General features: G+C 30.9%; 1 protein-coding gene across 1 annotated transcript in view; it reads right to left on the bottom strand.

The window, feature by feature from the left end:
- Nucleotides 1–5,021: 5,021 nt before the first annotated feature.
- LOC106468705 (fasciclin-2-like) overlaps nt 5,022–17,632 on the bottom strand; it is a 29,019-nt gene continuing 16,408 nt past the window's right edge. The window contains exons 11-14 of the mRNA XM_013929145.2: nt 15,490–15,724; nt 13,194–13,262; nt 11,464–11,550; nt 5,022–6,489 (exon numbers count right to left, since the gene is read on the bottom strand). Coding sequence (XP_013784599.2) covers nt 6,417–6,489; nt 11,464–11,550; nt 13,194–13,262; nt 15,490–15,724 — 464 coding nt within the window. The 3' untranslated portion in view covers nt 5,022–6,416. The remainder of the gene's footprint in view (nt 6,490–11,463; nt 11,551–13,193; nt 13,263–15,489; nt 15,725–17,632) is intronic.

The following is a 17,632-nucleotide window of genomic DNA, read 5'->3' as shown; positions in this document are numbered from 1 at the left end:
CTACGCAAGAATTCTCGTACCTTAGCAAGATGATCATCTCCAAGTTTAACAAGAGGCACAGTAGGAAAGGCTCTACCACGTCATCACAACGTGTATAAACAAACACGCGTGGATACCACGTGCTTCCATCTTCAAAACGCTGTTCCGACACTTCAAGACTAAAATACAATGCCCAGCTCTTCTTCTCTTCTCGTTTCTCCTAAGTCATTGCTTTTACTGGATGCTTCTTACAAATTAGATATTTAGTCAGATAGTATTTTACCCGCCCAATTAATATTAGTTTTTAAATACGCGCATGAAAATAATTAAATATAAAAACCAGAACAGCTTATCAGTACGTATCATACCAGCTGCTATGCCTTTAATATTTCTTTATGAACTATAACCTTCATTTCGTGAGCGGAGCTGAAGAGAAATAACTGTTTCTGAGCGCCCCTGATTAACTATAAGTCTTCTTTGAGGCCTGAAAGATTTTAAATCAAAGGTACTGTTAAGGATAGATTGATAATAGATTTTTAAATAATTTTATTCAGTATACCGGGACGGAAAGACTAACTTCATGTAGCTGGGCTTGTTTCGGCGTTCCCGTGTTATTTTTGAATAACTCTTTATGGGAAATGGAGGAGGTTGGGAGTAAGAACTACATAAGAACTTTTAAGTAGAGTTTATAGTTCTATTTAATATCTTTATGTAAGGGTGGATGTTGGGAGTTTATGTTAGGGTGGTTTCATTTCTACTTTAAGAAATTTATGAGTAGCTGCATTCCCACAACTGGCTATAGACAGTGAAAGGCAATAGAAACTGAGACGTCGTGGGTGTAATCACTCAGCTTCTCACCCTTATTTATTTGATATTCCATGATGGCTGACTAGATTAACATCAACGTTTGGATTTTGTCTGATAGATGGGATATTCCCAACGCATTTGGGTGCTACTGTCACAGACATTATCCGCTATGACAATAAGTTGACAACCTGGACCGATAACAGTAATGCAATATATATATATATATATCATGCATAGCATTTTGAAAGTTTAAGAGAGTCAACTGCAAATGTGTCATTCTTGACCAATGTTCAGTATGTGTCTGATGAAGAATTCAGTTCATGGGTAAGTAAGTTTTGTTATTAGGGCTTAAACGTAAGCATTTAACAAATATATGTTTTGTGGAAATGTCTAAAATGGTACAGGTTAACAAGTCAAATGTGGATTTACACTGTAACCTTTGGTAATCTTATCAATGAGCTATTTAAACTTGATATTGGGATTTTTACCATTTACAAACTGAAAAAAATAGTTAAATTATTCAACAGAATGATAAACTCTAATTTTAAGATGTTTATATCTTAAATAACCATGATATTGTTGCGTCAGCGAGGTCACGTGACTAGTATCACGCCACGTCCGTCTCGAACCTTCGAGAATTATCGGGAGACTACTAGATTGGGGGTAGTCTGGTATATATAAGATGGTCACAATGTGACGAACAGTGAAGTGAGTAATTGAACTGCAGTCAGAGAGTGTGTAACTGAACTAAGTATTGTCGAGCACAAGCACGTGAGACGTTCTTGCGTTGTTATAGAGCGACTGTTGAAATTAAATGTATCGGTAAAGTTGTATTCGGAAAGAATAAATCAGTTTTATTTATGAAAGTACTTGTGTCGCTAAAGTTTCGTTGGAACGAATTTACGGAAAATTAACTAACAACTGGAGGCGTAACAATATACTTACTGCTAAAGTTTGGTAATGAGGAACCCACATTTTAGCTGTCTCCATACTTTTATTTACCACTAAAGTGTATCAAAACCGACTTTTACTGGACTTTATTAACATTTTGAATGTTTCACTCTTTCAATTTTTAAAGACCATATTTTTAAACCCTGTTTTATAGAGTATTTAGGATATTGATAAATTGAGATCTTTTTCAAACAGAGGTTAAGAATATTAAACAAATGATTTCAAGAAATTGTTTTTGCTGTTCTTCCTAAAGAGAATAATCCCTCACCCATGGTGAAAAACTCAATACTCTACCTGTTGTTATGTTAATGTTAATTTAGTCATACCCTACTTAAGCACTATTTTGTACATTATTAAGAAGAAAGTTAAGAAAAGCTATATTCACAAGTTCAGTTGAAATCTGTCTTCTAACAGAATGTAGGATAAATGAGCTCATGAATTTTAAGATGAATAACATCCATTGAATACCAAGAGTATATTGGATCAACCAGAAGAAGGCTTTATAGTCAAATAAATGAACATTGATACAAGATCCCGCAACTTGAGTGGTATTACCAACTACTATCTAAATGAATGTGATGTTGTGCCTACCAACAGAATTTTTCTGTATCATTCCCAGAAAGAATTCCACTGTAGAATGTTAAAACATTTTTGAGTGACACAGAGAAGCAAGTATTTTCTCTCTATTATTACAATCAATTTTGGCTGGAAAATACATGCATCTACAAATATAAGTAAGAATTTAACCTTAAAAAAGTGTTTAATTCCTCTTTAAGAAATAAATAGATTTATGAATGTATATAAAACTCAAGACTCACAAAAATGTGGTATACTACATATAAGGTCATCCCCATAAACAAACTCAAGACTCATAAAAGTGTGGTATACTACGTATAAGGTCATCCCCATAAACAAACTCAAGACTCATAAAAGTGTGGTATACTACATATAAGGTCATCCCCATAAACAAACTCAAGACTCATAAAAGTGTGGTATACTACATATAAGGTCATCCCCATAAACAAACTCAAGACTCATAAAAGTGTGGTATACTACATATAAGGTCATCCCCATAAACAAACTCAAGACTCATAAAAGTGTGGTATACTATGTATAAGGTCATCCCCATAAACTGAATCACATGGTGGCTCAGAAGCAAACTTGAGGGTATTTAACTATAAAATTTGAGGTTCGATCCCTATGGCAGACACAGCACAGGTAGCCTACTGTGAAGTTTTATGCTCAAACAAAAACCATCAATTTAAATATGCTTAAGTGAAAAAAAAAGGTGATAAATAATACATAACATATTGTAAGTTGTTGAGGTATGTACTATTAGCTTTATAAAAACATCCTTCCAAACAATTCTTAACCCTTTATCGTCCATGGAAGGGTTTTTCCATGACCATAATTGGCATAAATGTATAGGTGTGGATCATAAAGTGTTAAAATAAAATTATGATCCAAATGTCACCACTTTACGGAAAAATTATGATTATAAGCACGCAAACTTTTCCTAAATTATTGACTGAATCCTGTATTGGTTTTTATATTCTTAAGATTGGAGCTTCAAGAAATAAATATTGCTGCTACTAAAATATTGATAATTTATAAATATACCATAAACATGTAAGTGCTCTTTCAAATGATATACTATAGAACTCACCAAAAATCAATACAAAAAGAGAAAATCATTTCATTATAACTATCTTTTGTAATGTGCATAAGTATACAATTTAAAAACAAAAAAAAGATATATTTGTCTATATTGAATTTTAAGGATTGTAACTAAGTGTATTAAATGTTATAGTCAACAATAATGAGGAATGTAGAAATGAATTTTAGGATATTTGGAAGTTTAAATGTCGGTCATCATTCTCTTCAAACTTACGTGAAACTAATATATGCTTTGCTTGTATTCATTTGCAAGTAAGGAGATTTGATGACATTTACAATCCTTAAATCTATTATTTTTTTGTTTAAAAAACTGAAGACTTGAGCTTAAGATTGACTGACTGATTTATTTTCATACACATTTACATAGCACAACAGGCTAGAAACTTTTTTTTATATAAACGTACAAATACACAGGCAAAAAATTATACGTTTTTTAAGGAAGCACATCAGTTAGTGTGCTGTATTAAACTTTTTTAACACTTAAATTTATGTGAAGTAGAAAATAAGCACAGACAAGAGTGATCTCCCAAACATGAATGTTTAAAACCAATAATTGGTTTATTTATCACATTATGAATTAAGTACAAATAATAAAATTGAATTAATATACCTCAATGTATCATCAATAATTTTCAATGCTATTAGTCGAGACTTTTATTAATACCAAAAATGGGATATCATACAAAAACACCTAAAGAACATTTAATATCAAGATGTGAAAGCTACAAGTGGATAACCTGCCCCCGTTGAATTATTCACAATACAGTTAATCTGACTCTCAGCTATTTTGTAAAGAATAGCATTAGTTATATCTAAAAGTATGGTGATACAGTGATACGATACAAGTATCATATCGTGAAGCCGTGATACGATTGTATTGATAAATCGCCCGATATGATACAATACGATTTAGGTATCTTCACGAATTTGGCAAGCTTTCAGTAAACATTATAAGTCTTTTGTACAGAAAAAAATCTGAATTCCTAATAAAGTATTTTTGCTAAAAATTAATGATTCAATAAAGGAAGATGAGTATTGAGTACTACATGTTGTCTTCATTTCTTTTATCAAAAACATTACATGCAAAGTAACATAACAAATTAACAATAACAAAATAGATACAGATATTAACTTTTTTTATTTTACTTCTCTTGCCAGCTGCCATTTAGTTGATCAAACCTGAGGATCTGAAAAAGCACTATAAAGTGTGAAGTACTTAAATAAGACAATGTTAGTAATATAGATAATAAATTACAGACAAGACTGACAAACTTTGTAACAAACCGTTGGTAAAACTTCTGTATCTAGATACGTATCATATCGAGGCATCAATATCTGGATACGTATCGTATCGACTGCTATGATGAGATATGCACCCCTAGTTATATCAACTTTTTACTTATTAATATTTAAAATCTGTTATGCATTCAATAAAAAGATAGATGGTTAAACTAAGAGTGTTGAAACAATATTAATTAGTAAATGTGTTAATTATCTTTTCTCTCCTGTTTTGAGTTGTTGTTTATTCTTATCATGATTACAAAAATCAGCAGCTTAACTTACCATTTTCTTATTTCTAATACGTAAGAACATAATTACTCTTTATGTTATTCATGATAGCAGAAAATGTCTTTATTCAGTGTCAGAGTTTAATATTCATAGATTTACATTCATTTTCAAGCTTTATAACCCCCAAAAGTCCTTCAGCTGCATGATGTTAAAATCCTTTGAAATACCCAGTTTTAAATGTTTGAACGATATTTATTTACAAAACACTTTATTTGCCTTTCATATAAGGTACTTCGAGCCCCCAGTGACAAAAAAAAAATCTGTGAACTAAAATAATAATGGCAAGGGGTGTGTTATTCCAAGAGGAAATCAAGCAGTTCTGAAGTTCAAGACTATTCTCTGAAAGAAGTCAATAGAACAGTTAGTCTTTTTTTCAAAAAATGACAGAGAGGGAAAAAATTTGATTTATTTGGTTCTATGCTCCTATTTATTGGACGGACTTAGATGGCGCATGTACTAAATTTTGACCACAATAAGACTAGAATGTTAGGTCTCTTTCATGTGAGCAACATATGAAGTAATATGTAAGAAACTTTATATTAACAACAAGGAAATAAAAACATCAATGTTGACTGCTAGGATTAGCTTACTATAACTGTCAGTAACAGGTTACAACATTGTATTCAAGTTCAACTAAACTGTCATGTAGGCTAAAATAGAAACACACGACAAAGTATTATAGATACTAGCTATACTCTATATATCTGTTAAAGAACCTCAAAAAATATTTTTGATTTAATTTCTATCAGAAGCATATTAATCACAATGATAACTGACATACTTTCTTTGAACAATCAATTACTTATTAAGATAAACTAGAAATATTTACTGGTAAGTATTTTTGTAAAACAAAATTTACCCCTTTTTCACCCCAATAAAAGGTTCCCTAGCACAACAATATCCAACTAAATAGTTGCATTTGTACAAATAATGAATACAATTTACAAATATATATGAAAGAATGAAACACAGTAACTTTCTACAAAAAAAATGATTAATACCTGTTTCCTTTTAATGAACAAAATGAAAAAAATAAAATTAAAGTATCACTGAAATAAGCTGTCGGACAAAATACAATTAATATTAGAGCATTTTGTCTATTATATTAACAAAAGGAAAACAGCTTGCAATTTGTGAATGCAAAGAACTGCTGAGTTAGGGGAAAAAATCCTATATAGCAGTTTCTTACTATCAAACCCTTATTACTATGTGCTAAGCCTATGGATTTACAAACCTAAAATTTCAAGTAGTTTATGACCAATAAAACAATTTTTTTTTCATGTCTAGCAATGCAAAAAATATTTGATTGTAAAATTATAAAAAAAATCTGCTTTAAAAATAGTGTGTGGCTTTGGTAAAACCTATGTAAAGATTAAAAAACAATGTTGTTTCAAGTTAGGTCAGTTGAGCTATTACAGTATTGTTTTTTGTAGCTACTGTAGGCTTGTTTTAGACTCCTTGGAGTATTCGTTTTTGTCATCCTCTTCAATCACAGTGTCATTCTCACTGTAAGATGAAAGTAATACAAATATTACTGAAATGTCAAATTAACACAGAAAACATGAAAGTGGTATACTTCATGACATAATTCTGAGACATCAAGACCAAACAGAAATATGAAAGCAACAGAGCCAGCTTACAGCTGAAGTAGATGTGGTATCACCAAATTTTACTGGTTTAGTTTCGTCTTCAGGTTCACAACAGTCAGACTTTCATGAACCTTAAGTGACAGATCATAAACACAAAGTTGTCACTAGTAACAGCAGCATTACATTTAGTTGAAATGTGTGATGCAATTCTAGATAAATTCTCATGTTCCCAAAAGCATGTTTCTTTATAAGTCACTTAACGGTAGAGCTTATATAAGAGTAGACAGTCACTTAACGGTAGAGCTTATATAAGAGTAGACAGTCACAATTAACGGTAGAGCTTATATAAGAGTAGACAGTCACAATTAACAGTAGAGCTTATATAAGAGTAGACAGTCACTTAACGGTAGAGCTTATATAAGAGTAGACAGTCACTTAACGGTAGAGCTTATATAAGAGTAGACAGTCACTTAACGGTAGAGCTTATATAAGAGTAGACAGTCACTTAACGGTAGAGCTTATATAAGAGTAGACAGTCACTTAACGGTAGAGCTTATATAAGAGTAGACAGTCACAATTAACGGTAGAGCTTATATAAGAGTAGACAGTCACAATTAACGGTAGAGCTTATATAAGAGTAGACAGTCACTTAATGGTAGAGCTTATATATTCCTATCCACAACTTGGATATGTAAGTTTGTAAATGACAGATACTTTTTATTTTAGGTATCAAATTCCTGAAATGGAAAAAAACTTGATATTCTCACAACAGACTTGATCACACTTTTGATTTCTATCTGAGAATGTATTCTACACATGATTGAAACTAACTATTACTGTTGGTTTCTTGAGCTATAAAATTAAAAACTTCAGTAGTTCGTACACTTAAATTTTAACTGATAATGCTTCTAATGAAGTTATTATCAAGTTCATTACATTTTAGAAACTGTATAATGCAAATTATTTTGTTATAAAACAAAGAATATTTGTTTATAATTTTGTAAATGTATTACCAAGCACTTTGGTCAAATTCATATAAATGCCTTATAAGCAAAACTATCAAGACCTAAACGTTGGTTTAGAATAACCACCAACTTTACAACTGCCTTGTTGGTTATATACTAAAGTATCCAAAAACACCGAACTGCACTGTTGTTCACATTCAACTGTAATTCTTATGTTTGGGTGATGCTTATTCTAGTATTTCAAAAATCCATTAACTGAGATTAAAAAATGGGAAATGTATGTCATCTACATACTTTCTATATTAGAGTGGTTTAATGCAAGCAGCAAATTCTCCCAACCATTGTTTTTAATGAAAAATAAACTAATGAAAGTGTGAATGGCTTTAAACTAACTCTATGAACTTGATAATAAACTATTACATTAAATAGCAAAACGGGACTCTCTAGTTAACAACAGCTTACAAATCATATGCTTAAAGAGCTATTTTCATTCATTGGCAGACTGGGTGAATACTGTCTAATTCACCTTTCCTTTTGCTCAAAGATAGCACATAAATTAAAATTGTAGTTAGTTTGTTTGGTTTGTTATTAAAATTTAAATAAATGTCCAATGATATGTTTTGAATTTTGCACAAAGCTACACAAGGGTTATCTGCACTAGCCATCCCTAATTTATTAATGTAAGACTAGAGGAAAGGCAGCTAGTCATCACCACCCACCGCCAACTCTTGGGCTACTCTTTTACCAACAAATATTGGGATTGACTGTAACATTATAACACACCCATGGCTGAAAGGGTGAGCACGTTTGGTGTGATGGAGATTTGAAACTGCGACCCACAGATTGCGAGTCGAGCGCCCTAACCACCTGGCCATGCCGGCCAAAATTGTAGTTAGAGAAAGATTCAGAGATTGTAATGGTTTAGAGATTTTCATGCTTCATGCTAAGCATTTAACTACATATTTTATGAAAGTGTACATTTAATATATTTCTATGCACTAAATATAGTTTGTAATTTTTTTTCAACTGGATTAGTAATGTTCCACTTATCCTGCTACTTTTAGTTATATTGTGGGTTAAGGTTTTGAAAATGAACATTTTTTTTATTTTGAGGTTTTCAGATAATTTTATTTTAAAGTATAACCAACAGATATGGACAAAAAAATGTGTTAATACTTAGAACTGTTTGAAACTTTGTGTACTCATAACAGCTTTCATTTAGAAGTTTTAAAAAAATTGTAAGCTTGTGAAATCATTCCACGTTTTTTGAATTTCATCAAACAGAATTCTTAAGTGAGAGTCACATAAAAAGCATAAATACAGGACAGTGTAGTGTGTGTTACAGTATGTGTGTGAGCCCTACACTCATGTTGAAACAACACTATTACTATAACATAAAGAAAGAATTGTTCACAGTAGCAGTATTTGTTAAGTACTTTTAACACTACTTGTATGGTTCTGAATGTTCTGACCGAGTGCATGACGCATCACTGAAATGGTTAGTGAAATCCACAGAACTAGAAGCTATAAATGAACACCGGATCACATTGTTGCAAGAGTACAGTTTCACTTCAAAACACCAACTGGGCTGACAGCCTGGACATGTTTGTTTAAAAGTGAGCAAATATATGTTCAGTCTATTTTATTTAAAATTGATTTTGTTACACAAATAGGAATTTCTGCATAAAGAAATACAAGTACGCAGGTATTAATGAGTTTCTGTTCTAAATGGATCCTATGTTTTAGCATTTGGTCCTATTGTTTTTTTAAAAATATCCTATACTGCTATATTTTGTAAACCAAATAGTGCTTGATATCCTATGAGAGTGAACAAGTCAAAGGTCAAGGATTTTGACAGTGTTGAGAGCACCATCTAGTACTCCTGTTATCCAATGAATAAAGATGAAGAGGAAAGAAATACTGAACCTTCCCTGGCTGTTTATGAAGAAGCAGGGAAAGAGAAGATGCCACCCAAATGAGTAACCCATATAGAAGCACAGCAATAACTGCTATATCAGCAATATGGCTGAGAATGAGAGACCACTCTGAGCAGTTAAAGCACTGGGTTTTTCTATAGATTAATGTTAAGAGGGTGGTGTGACCCATACTTTCTAATCCACCCGATGAGAAGACAGATTTTCTGCAGCATATATTGAAATTCACTAGGTTTTAAAAGTTAGGCCAGCTGATTTTGGTAGATATAATGCCTAGGACATCAACAATGTGAACAACAGAAGGTAATCGCAAAAGACAGAAAAATGTATGGAAGCTGAAAGAGATTTGCACTCTTTACTTCCTGAACTATAAGGTGGATTTATGAATTAGGAAATATCTTTTAAATGATTTGATTTGCTCACTCATTTTTGGTTTATTAAAATAATGCATGGCGATACCTTGAAAGTAAACAACTGAGAAGTGTTGATAACAGCTAGAATAACTAGAGCACCACAAACACTAAGATAAATACATATTATATTCATAAATTCCAATGAACATACCTTCAACACACATATAGGTGTGTTGCCATGGATAACTTTGCATTCTGATTTTATGTGTTAAAAACCTATAAATGTGCTCTGAAGAAAGCATAAGATGATCCCACATACATGAAAATAGTCAAATATAGATAGTGAAAATACTGTACGTGGGGCTACAGAATAAAAAGTCTGCATACAACAAGATAATCAAACGTATCCAGCAAAAGCCAGGTGTTCAGGTTTGAAAAGAATAGAATAAGTCTGCAAATGGAGACCCATCACAGTGGTTAAAACAGACATAAAGTGAGGGAGAACAACCCATCTTCCGTGATAGAACAATAGACTGTGATTTTTCACTTCAATGAACTAAAGAGAATCAGCGTGTATTTACTGTTTTATCCTCTCAAAAATTTCTTGTGTGCTGAATTGTTGACATTTATTTTATGTTAGTAACATTTGTTATGTATACTCATAGATATCAACATAGTATGGTGATTAACACTTATTTCTAAATGTGCCAATGAAAGTGCTTTACATTGTAACTGTTCTCCTACTATGGTTGGATCTCCTACTAACCAAAGTCTCTGTGTTTGTACATTGTACACATACACACAAATGCTTGCTTAGATATGGTAAGCATTCATGACATTAATGTAGTGTAAATATGTAAGTCTATTTGAGCATCTGTTTCTAATAAAATAAGAGAAAATGCTGCTGAGATAAAACAGTATCTTATTTTATTTATTTTCAAAGTGTGCAGTTGAAACTGATGTTTGTATAGCTATGTCTCCCGTACGGCAAAAAGTCAGCTTGAGAAATCAGGCTTTAAAAGTTACAGCTTATTGCAATGAAAAATAAATAGAGTTAAGATATAGTACTGAAACCTGTCACCAAAGAAATCGTCACTCTGAAACATTACTTTTTTTGTATTTCAACTTATTTTTCTGTATTGGTCAAGGTAATTATTCTTGCTCTGACCATAAAACATTCAGTTAACTATTTCTGTGTGTTAAACTTTATGTCTTTTACGTGTATATCATGGAAGACATAGTTTGACTTAAAATGCAAACTGTAGTGAAGCTAGAAAATCTCACTCGTAAAGCTTTTGACAAACTTTCAGGTTCTTCCAGATGTCTTTAATTAAGATATTTCTAGAAATTTGTATTGCTACTTAGTTGGAAGGAAGAATAATGTAATGGGTATGGCCTTGATGATAATAACCTTCTTGAAAGTTTAGGAAACAACTGGAGTCATATATAAAAAAAGCAGGTGCATGATCTAGTCAGTTAACTTGTATGTTACTCTAAGCCAGGTAATGAATTCCTTAGTTAGTTCAGTGCTGTGAATGTAAATAAAGATGTAAGAGTAGAAAGGTGGTACTCTGGTACCTTAGAAATCCAATTTTTTCTGTATATTTCAAAAAGGGTCTTCAAGTTAAAAAATATATACCTATTTTGGAGAATCATTGGTGTGTCTTCTTGAGCTACCTCATCATCTTTTGTTTTTTCATCAGACTTGTGGAGCAGGTTCTTTTCACTGAAAAGAGAATACATTACTAAGTTATTACAAAGAGTGTTAAGTACCTCATAAAGAAGCATCAGGAAAAATGCGCTGCTTATGTAATAAAGCTTGATTATTCATGGATAATTTTGTATGTGGTAAAAAGTTAATGGAGTGACTTTAACAAAATTTGTAGTGCATACTGGAGAGATTTACACATTTTGATAAAAAGTTTACAAAAAATGATCTTTACACCTCAGAAGTGACTTTAACAGTCTGTAGGAACAAAATATTTCACCACTAAGCACTGGATAATGTGGTGTAACTACTTAGTAAGTCTATTAACCCGTGTAGAGTTGGGTGATTAACTCAATATAATCAATTAGTGTTTCTTAAAATTATCAAATATTCAAAATTAAAATAATGTCACAAAAATAATCATCTAATCGAAAATAGATTTTGATATTTCTGTTTCTCTTTATTCTAACTATCTAAGTAATTAAAATATTGCCATTATGATTTCTCATTATTATTTTCAATTGATTCAAATTTGTTCAGCTTAATCAATTTGTGGCATGACCCATTAAATTAAGTGTTAAACTGGCATTTTGCTGGTTCAAAATAATACATTTTTAAAGGCTCACTTTACACTAGATTATTACCATTTACAAAATACTGGCTGATTGTAGTTCCAGTCATATCTAGTACAACACGTAAAGTCCTGGACATCTTTAACCTTATGTGCATGTACACGAAACTTGGCAAACGTATAGCAAGCTTTACAAGTTTATTGTACACAAAAAATCAGAATTTTTAATTGAGTATTTCTACTAAAGATTTATATATGAATTTTCAATATCTTAACTGAGTCGATCCGAGTGATTTTCACAGAGCAGAAAAGATTCAAATTTATCAGTTATATTGCAAGTAGACTCCATATTTATAAGCTAATACATGAAATAGAAAGCTTTTCAAACATTTTGAACATATGATGCATTAAAGAAATGAAATCAAAAATTGCAATGGAAAAATAAATATTTAGAAAGAAGAAACATCTTTTAACAAAGATATTGCACAGAACACCGAGGAAAAAATTTGATTATATCCTTGTATAGAATGAAGTGACACACACAGAGGAAAGGTGGTCTTTGAGAAAAGATAACATCAAAAGATCAGAAAGTTTTGAAACGTGGATTTGGTGAAAAAATAGAGAAAATGAGATGAACAGCAAAGAAGATAATTGTACTAGAGACTGCAAAATGATATTCACTGGAAAAAATAAGAAAGTAAAAGAAATGGATTGGGCCTATAATTACAGAACAAGACTAGATGAAACAAGTCTTAGAAAAAGAATGGAAGAAAAATTACTGAATAAAAACAAAAGTAGTGAGTGATGCTACTAGACTATGGTGATTTAAAGAGGAAGGCAGAAGATAGGGAACAGTGGAGAAGAATGAGTGACATCTTGATTGATGTTTTGTGATTTGAGTCCAACCTTTCTATGTCAGAGTAAAGATGAATAAATGAATATAGTCATTAACATAAGTAATGTTTATCTACACATTATAAGACAACTACTAAATGATCTACATGCAATACACATCAGTCTACTAAATGAGTCACGCACACATTCATGCTTTCATGCACACACATGCAGAGAAAATGGCGGGGTTTCTTACTCATCAACTGGAGATGCAGAATTAGTAGCTTCATCTGTGCTTTTAACTTCATCCACGTTTACTGGAAAGCTGAAGAAAACCAAGTATTATATTAAGTGTAACAAAACAAAAAGAGAGAAAATCAGTAACAGTTTGACTTGTTATCTTAGTTCTTGGTGTTAGAACTTGAGAATTAGAGCTGGGCAACTAGTGGAATTTATCAATCAATTAATCGTCAGGCTTATCACTTGATTACATTAAATTATCAATTATTCATATGAGACTAACAATTAAGCTGAAGAACCTTGAATTAAATGAAACTAGTAATGAGAAATCATAATAGCAATATTTTGATTACTTGGATAGTTGGAATAATTTAAAACAGTAATAATGAGAAAAAAATTTTGATTTGTTAGGTATTTTCATAACATTAATCAATTTAATTATAATTTTGATTAATTGATTATTTTAAAGGACACTAATCAATTTAATCAATTATATTTAATTGAGCCAATCACTAAACTGTACAGAGAATCATTCAACATTTTAATAAGCAGGAAACGTTATTTGACTGATAATTTATATGAAGAAGTGTGCTCTAATTTTCATTATGATTATGCCATGAGAAAGCCAACTAAGTGTAAAATATCTAATTTTTCAGAATAATATAATTGAAACATACTTTATAAAAACTTTTTTTGAAACTAGCATAAAATCATTAATTAAATTAAAATGACCTTTTTTGTTTTAATTATAACATAAGTTTTTTAATAATAAGCAAAATTATGGACATTTTCTTTAAATATGTTTAGAGAATTGTGAAAGAAAACTATGACATAATGAATGTTGATATGACTGATCTTAGACTGATTATCTCAAAGTATTTAAGTTTCTGTGATATATTTTCCTCGGCTTAGTACTGAACTATTTAAAATCATATTTAGTGAAAACAATAACTAAACACACATAATTACAAAAGTAAATTTGGTTGACAGTATCTCTATATTTTTACCCTAAAACCTACATTTTATGTTTTTTTATTAAAAGAACAAATGGAAGTTTAAAATCCTTTTAGTGTTCTTAAGACTTATTAATTTTACTTAAAATACACATTTTCCAAATACTTGATACTTTCTTTAACAATGATTTAATACCATTTTAAAATTCTAATCTTATTCTTAGGAACACATTGTTTGGAAACTTATCACATAACACCCATTCTAGAGAAGTTTCTACATTTTTTATTACCATAATATTATACTTCAATCTTTTACTTTGACATCAACCAAAGCATCTAAGTATAAAATGTAGCCCTATTTATATTTATTTGAATTACAAGAAACATATGGAAAACATGACAAATATTGTTGAATTTGATATTTTACTTTCTGATTAAATGCAATAGTTAGTCTTTCATTACAGTATGCAACAAAAATAATTCTATAATTTTAACAACATAGATAAGACAGTGAATTTCAAACCAACACTAGAACTAAATCATTTGTCAGTTTAAATAACTAAAACAGGTTAAGAAAAATTCATATACATAAGATAAAAGACACAGCTTCAAACCATATTTATAACAGTACATAACTTATTAAGGAATCTGAAGTAGATTGAAAATTAAAAACTATTCCCGATATATTCATATAAATTCTTAAATTTCCATATGGTTACTTCATAATCTATTTACAGATGTTTCCAATTTTATTTAATTATGTACATGAACAAACACTAAACAGTTGAAAATTCCACATTTTCCCATGACAATAACATTATACTTTAGCCTTTCATGTTTTGACATCACTCAAAGTATCTACATAAAAAATATGGTCTTATTTACACTTATTTAAATTACAAGAAATATCTGTAAGAACATTTGTTACTTAAGCCTTGTACTAAACAAACACAGATAGTAATGAAATATGTCATGATCTTTAGGATTTTAACAGCACTGCTGAAAGGCAAATCATGTGATGCAGTTTCACAAGTTGAAATTGCAAAATTAGTGACAATGAGTTACTAAATGAATGCAAGTTCATACTGTAAATGGTTAAAACATTTCTTTTTTATACTTGCAAATAGTTACTAGTTAATATTAACAACCGATCAGAGCAAGGCATCCTGGTAATGAGTATAGCTGATTAAATATACTTTTCTTTAGGTTCTTATGTATAAAGATGAAAATGCATTGTTTCATCATCTGGATACTCTCACTGTTAACAATATTTTTGATCATGTACTACATTCATATATTACTTGGGTTCAAATAATACTAGAGTTCTTCCATTAATTGAATCCAATAAACTGTTCTTACCTGCCCTTCTCTTCGTCAAGGGCAATTTTTTCATTTCTGTTGCCATCGGAAGCTTTACCACAGGCATTATTTCTCAAAAAATGCAATAATCCCCACTTGTAGCGGAAATAGCATGTTACATCAATGATGATAAGTATCAACAGAATGAGAACCACCACAACTATGACTATTACAGAAGTAGAAACTCCTCCTCCTCCCTGAGTCAGGGGTTCTTTATGATGACTGTCCATAGTTCCTAATGTCAGGCAAAAAAAATGGGCTAGAATTTTGGTTTCTCTTACAGTCAAACAACAAGAGAAAAAAACTTGAGTAAATAAGAATAAAACTAATCATATGGCTCAACTATATAGACTGTTGAAAGTCTCTTTCTGATTGTTTACACAGAGCATATAATGATCATGCATGATACATTCTACGAGACTAATACCACATCCTGTCAGAATCTTAAAATCTGATCTTTGCCAATTGTAAAAATAAAAAGGCTTTTAGTTATATTTCTTAATAGTATAAGTATATAGTATGTTGTTGTTGTTATTCTACAGTAGGTGTCTGTGACATGTTAGTGATAAATTCAATGATGAATAAACAGCATGCACTTCACTTGTTTTCAAAATAATATATATATTCAGAATAAGTTAACGTATGTACAATAAATTCTTCAACACTATAGATATTATGGGCATATCATAAATACTATACATGTAGTTCTCACTTTCTTGTCAAATATCCACTTAGGTCTATTCAGTTACTTTAGAATTTCAGTTGACAAGCTGAACCATCTTCTCTATTTCTATCTCACTATTCTCTGTGATTCACTTACAAATGTGGTGTAAATTACCGTAATCGTTTGGTCTTCTTTCTTTTGAATATCCTCTGTTCCTTTTATCAAAGTGTACCCAGGCTGATTCAATTCCTTTAGAACAACACTTTGATGGAATAAAATTACTATTCTTATCTTCTTTTCTACTGTTAGTTTCACTCTAACATATTAAACATTAGGCCTATGTCAATTATTAGGCCTATCACTTCTACGGTAGTTAACTTCACACCAACTTTATTCTCTTTTGCTATTATCTGTCTGCTGCTTCTCACTCGTCTCGTGCTATTTTATCTTTATTACCTAATCGTCTGTCCACCTTCTATATTCTTGACATCAATGTATTGCATGTGACATTCAATATTCTCAACATCAATGAATTATCAACAAAACTTTCTACAATCATCTACATTTAATTCTTATTATAACAAAAACTAAACAATAATAAAACACTCACAGAACTAAATTAATCAATACTATCTGAACGAAATAGTCTTTTATATCATGACACACCCTTACTTTAATCTTTAGAGAGTAAACTGTAAAAAAATATATACATATTAAAAGGAAAGTGCTTAACCAACAGTTACTATTTTTTGTCGTAATTAAAATACTTTATTGCACTAAATTTCTATTATGTAGGCCAAATTAATTTCTTGTATTTAACTAAATATTTCATTTATTGTATCTTTCACAAATTTATTGACAGAAAACTGCTATTTTTACGCACTTCTGTCCTGAAATCTGCAATGGACTAATTATGAAGAATGTAAAAAGAAGTATCTGCAATCTAGTATGATTTTTGTAACTATTATTAGACCCACTGGTTTCACTGGCATTAGGCATTTAAAACAGATCATGTGTACATAGTTTCTGATGTTAAATTTTATGTTTCTGTTTAACACCAGGAACGTTTTTTGTAAAATTAGTAGTAGTAGTTTCGTATGGTGTTTCTCATACCTCCAAATTCTGTTGGAGGTGAGTATCTGGGAGTAGGACTGGCGTCGTAGTTCGAACACCGGGTGAGCATGTTTCGATGTGATGAGGATTCGACCCCACGACCTGCAGATTGCAAGTCGAGTGCCCTAACCACCTGACCATGCCGGGTCATTGTAAAATTAGTGTTGATCTTAAAATGTTTTTACTCTGTTTTATAGAAAAGTCACAATTTGATAATTATGCTTATAAAAAATATGTGGTGAAATAACTATTTAAAATATGCAATAAATTAAAGGTTATCTCTGTAAAATTGTTTTGAATTAACCTAAAAACTGTTTGTTTGTTTTTTGAAATTTGACAAAGCTACACGAGGGCTATCTGCGCTAG

This window comes from Limulus polyphemus, unplaced genomic scaffold (genome assembly GCF_000517525.1).
Source record: "Limulus polyphemus unplaced genomic scaffold, Limulus_polyphemus-2.1.2 Scaffold3124, whole genome shotgun sequence".
Taxonomy (NCBI): Eukaryota; Metazoa; Arthropoda; class Merostomata; order Xiphosura; family Limulidae; genus Limulus; species Limulus polyphemus.
Note: the sequence above shows the minus strand (reverse complement) of the source record. Positions and strands in the feature narration are given on the sequence as shown.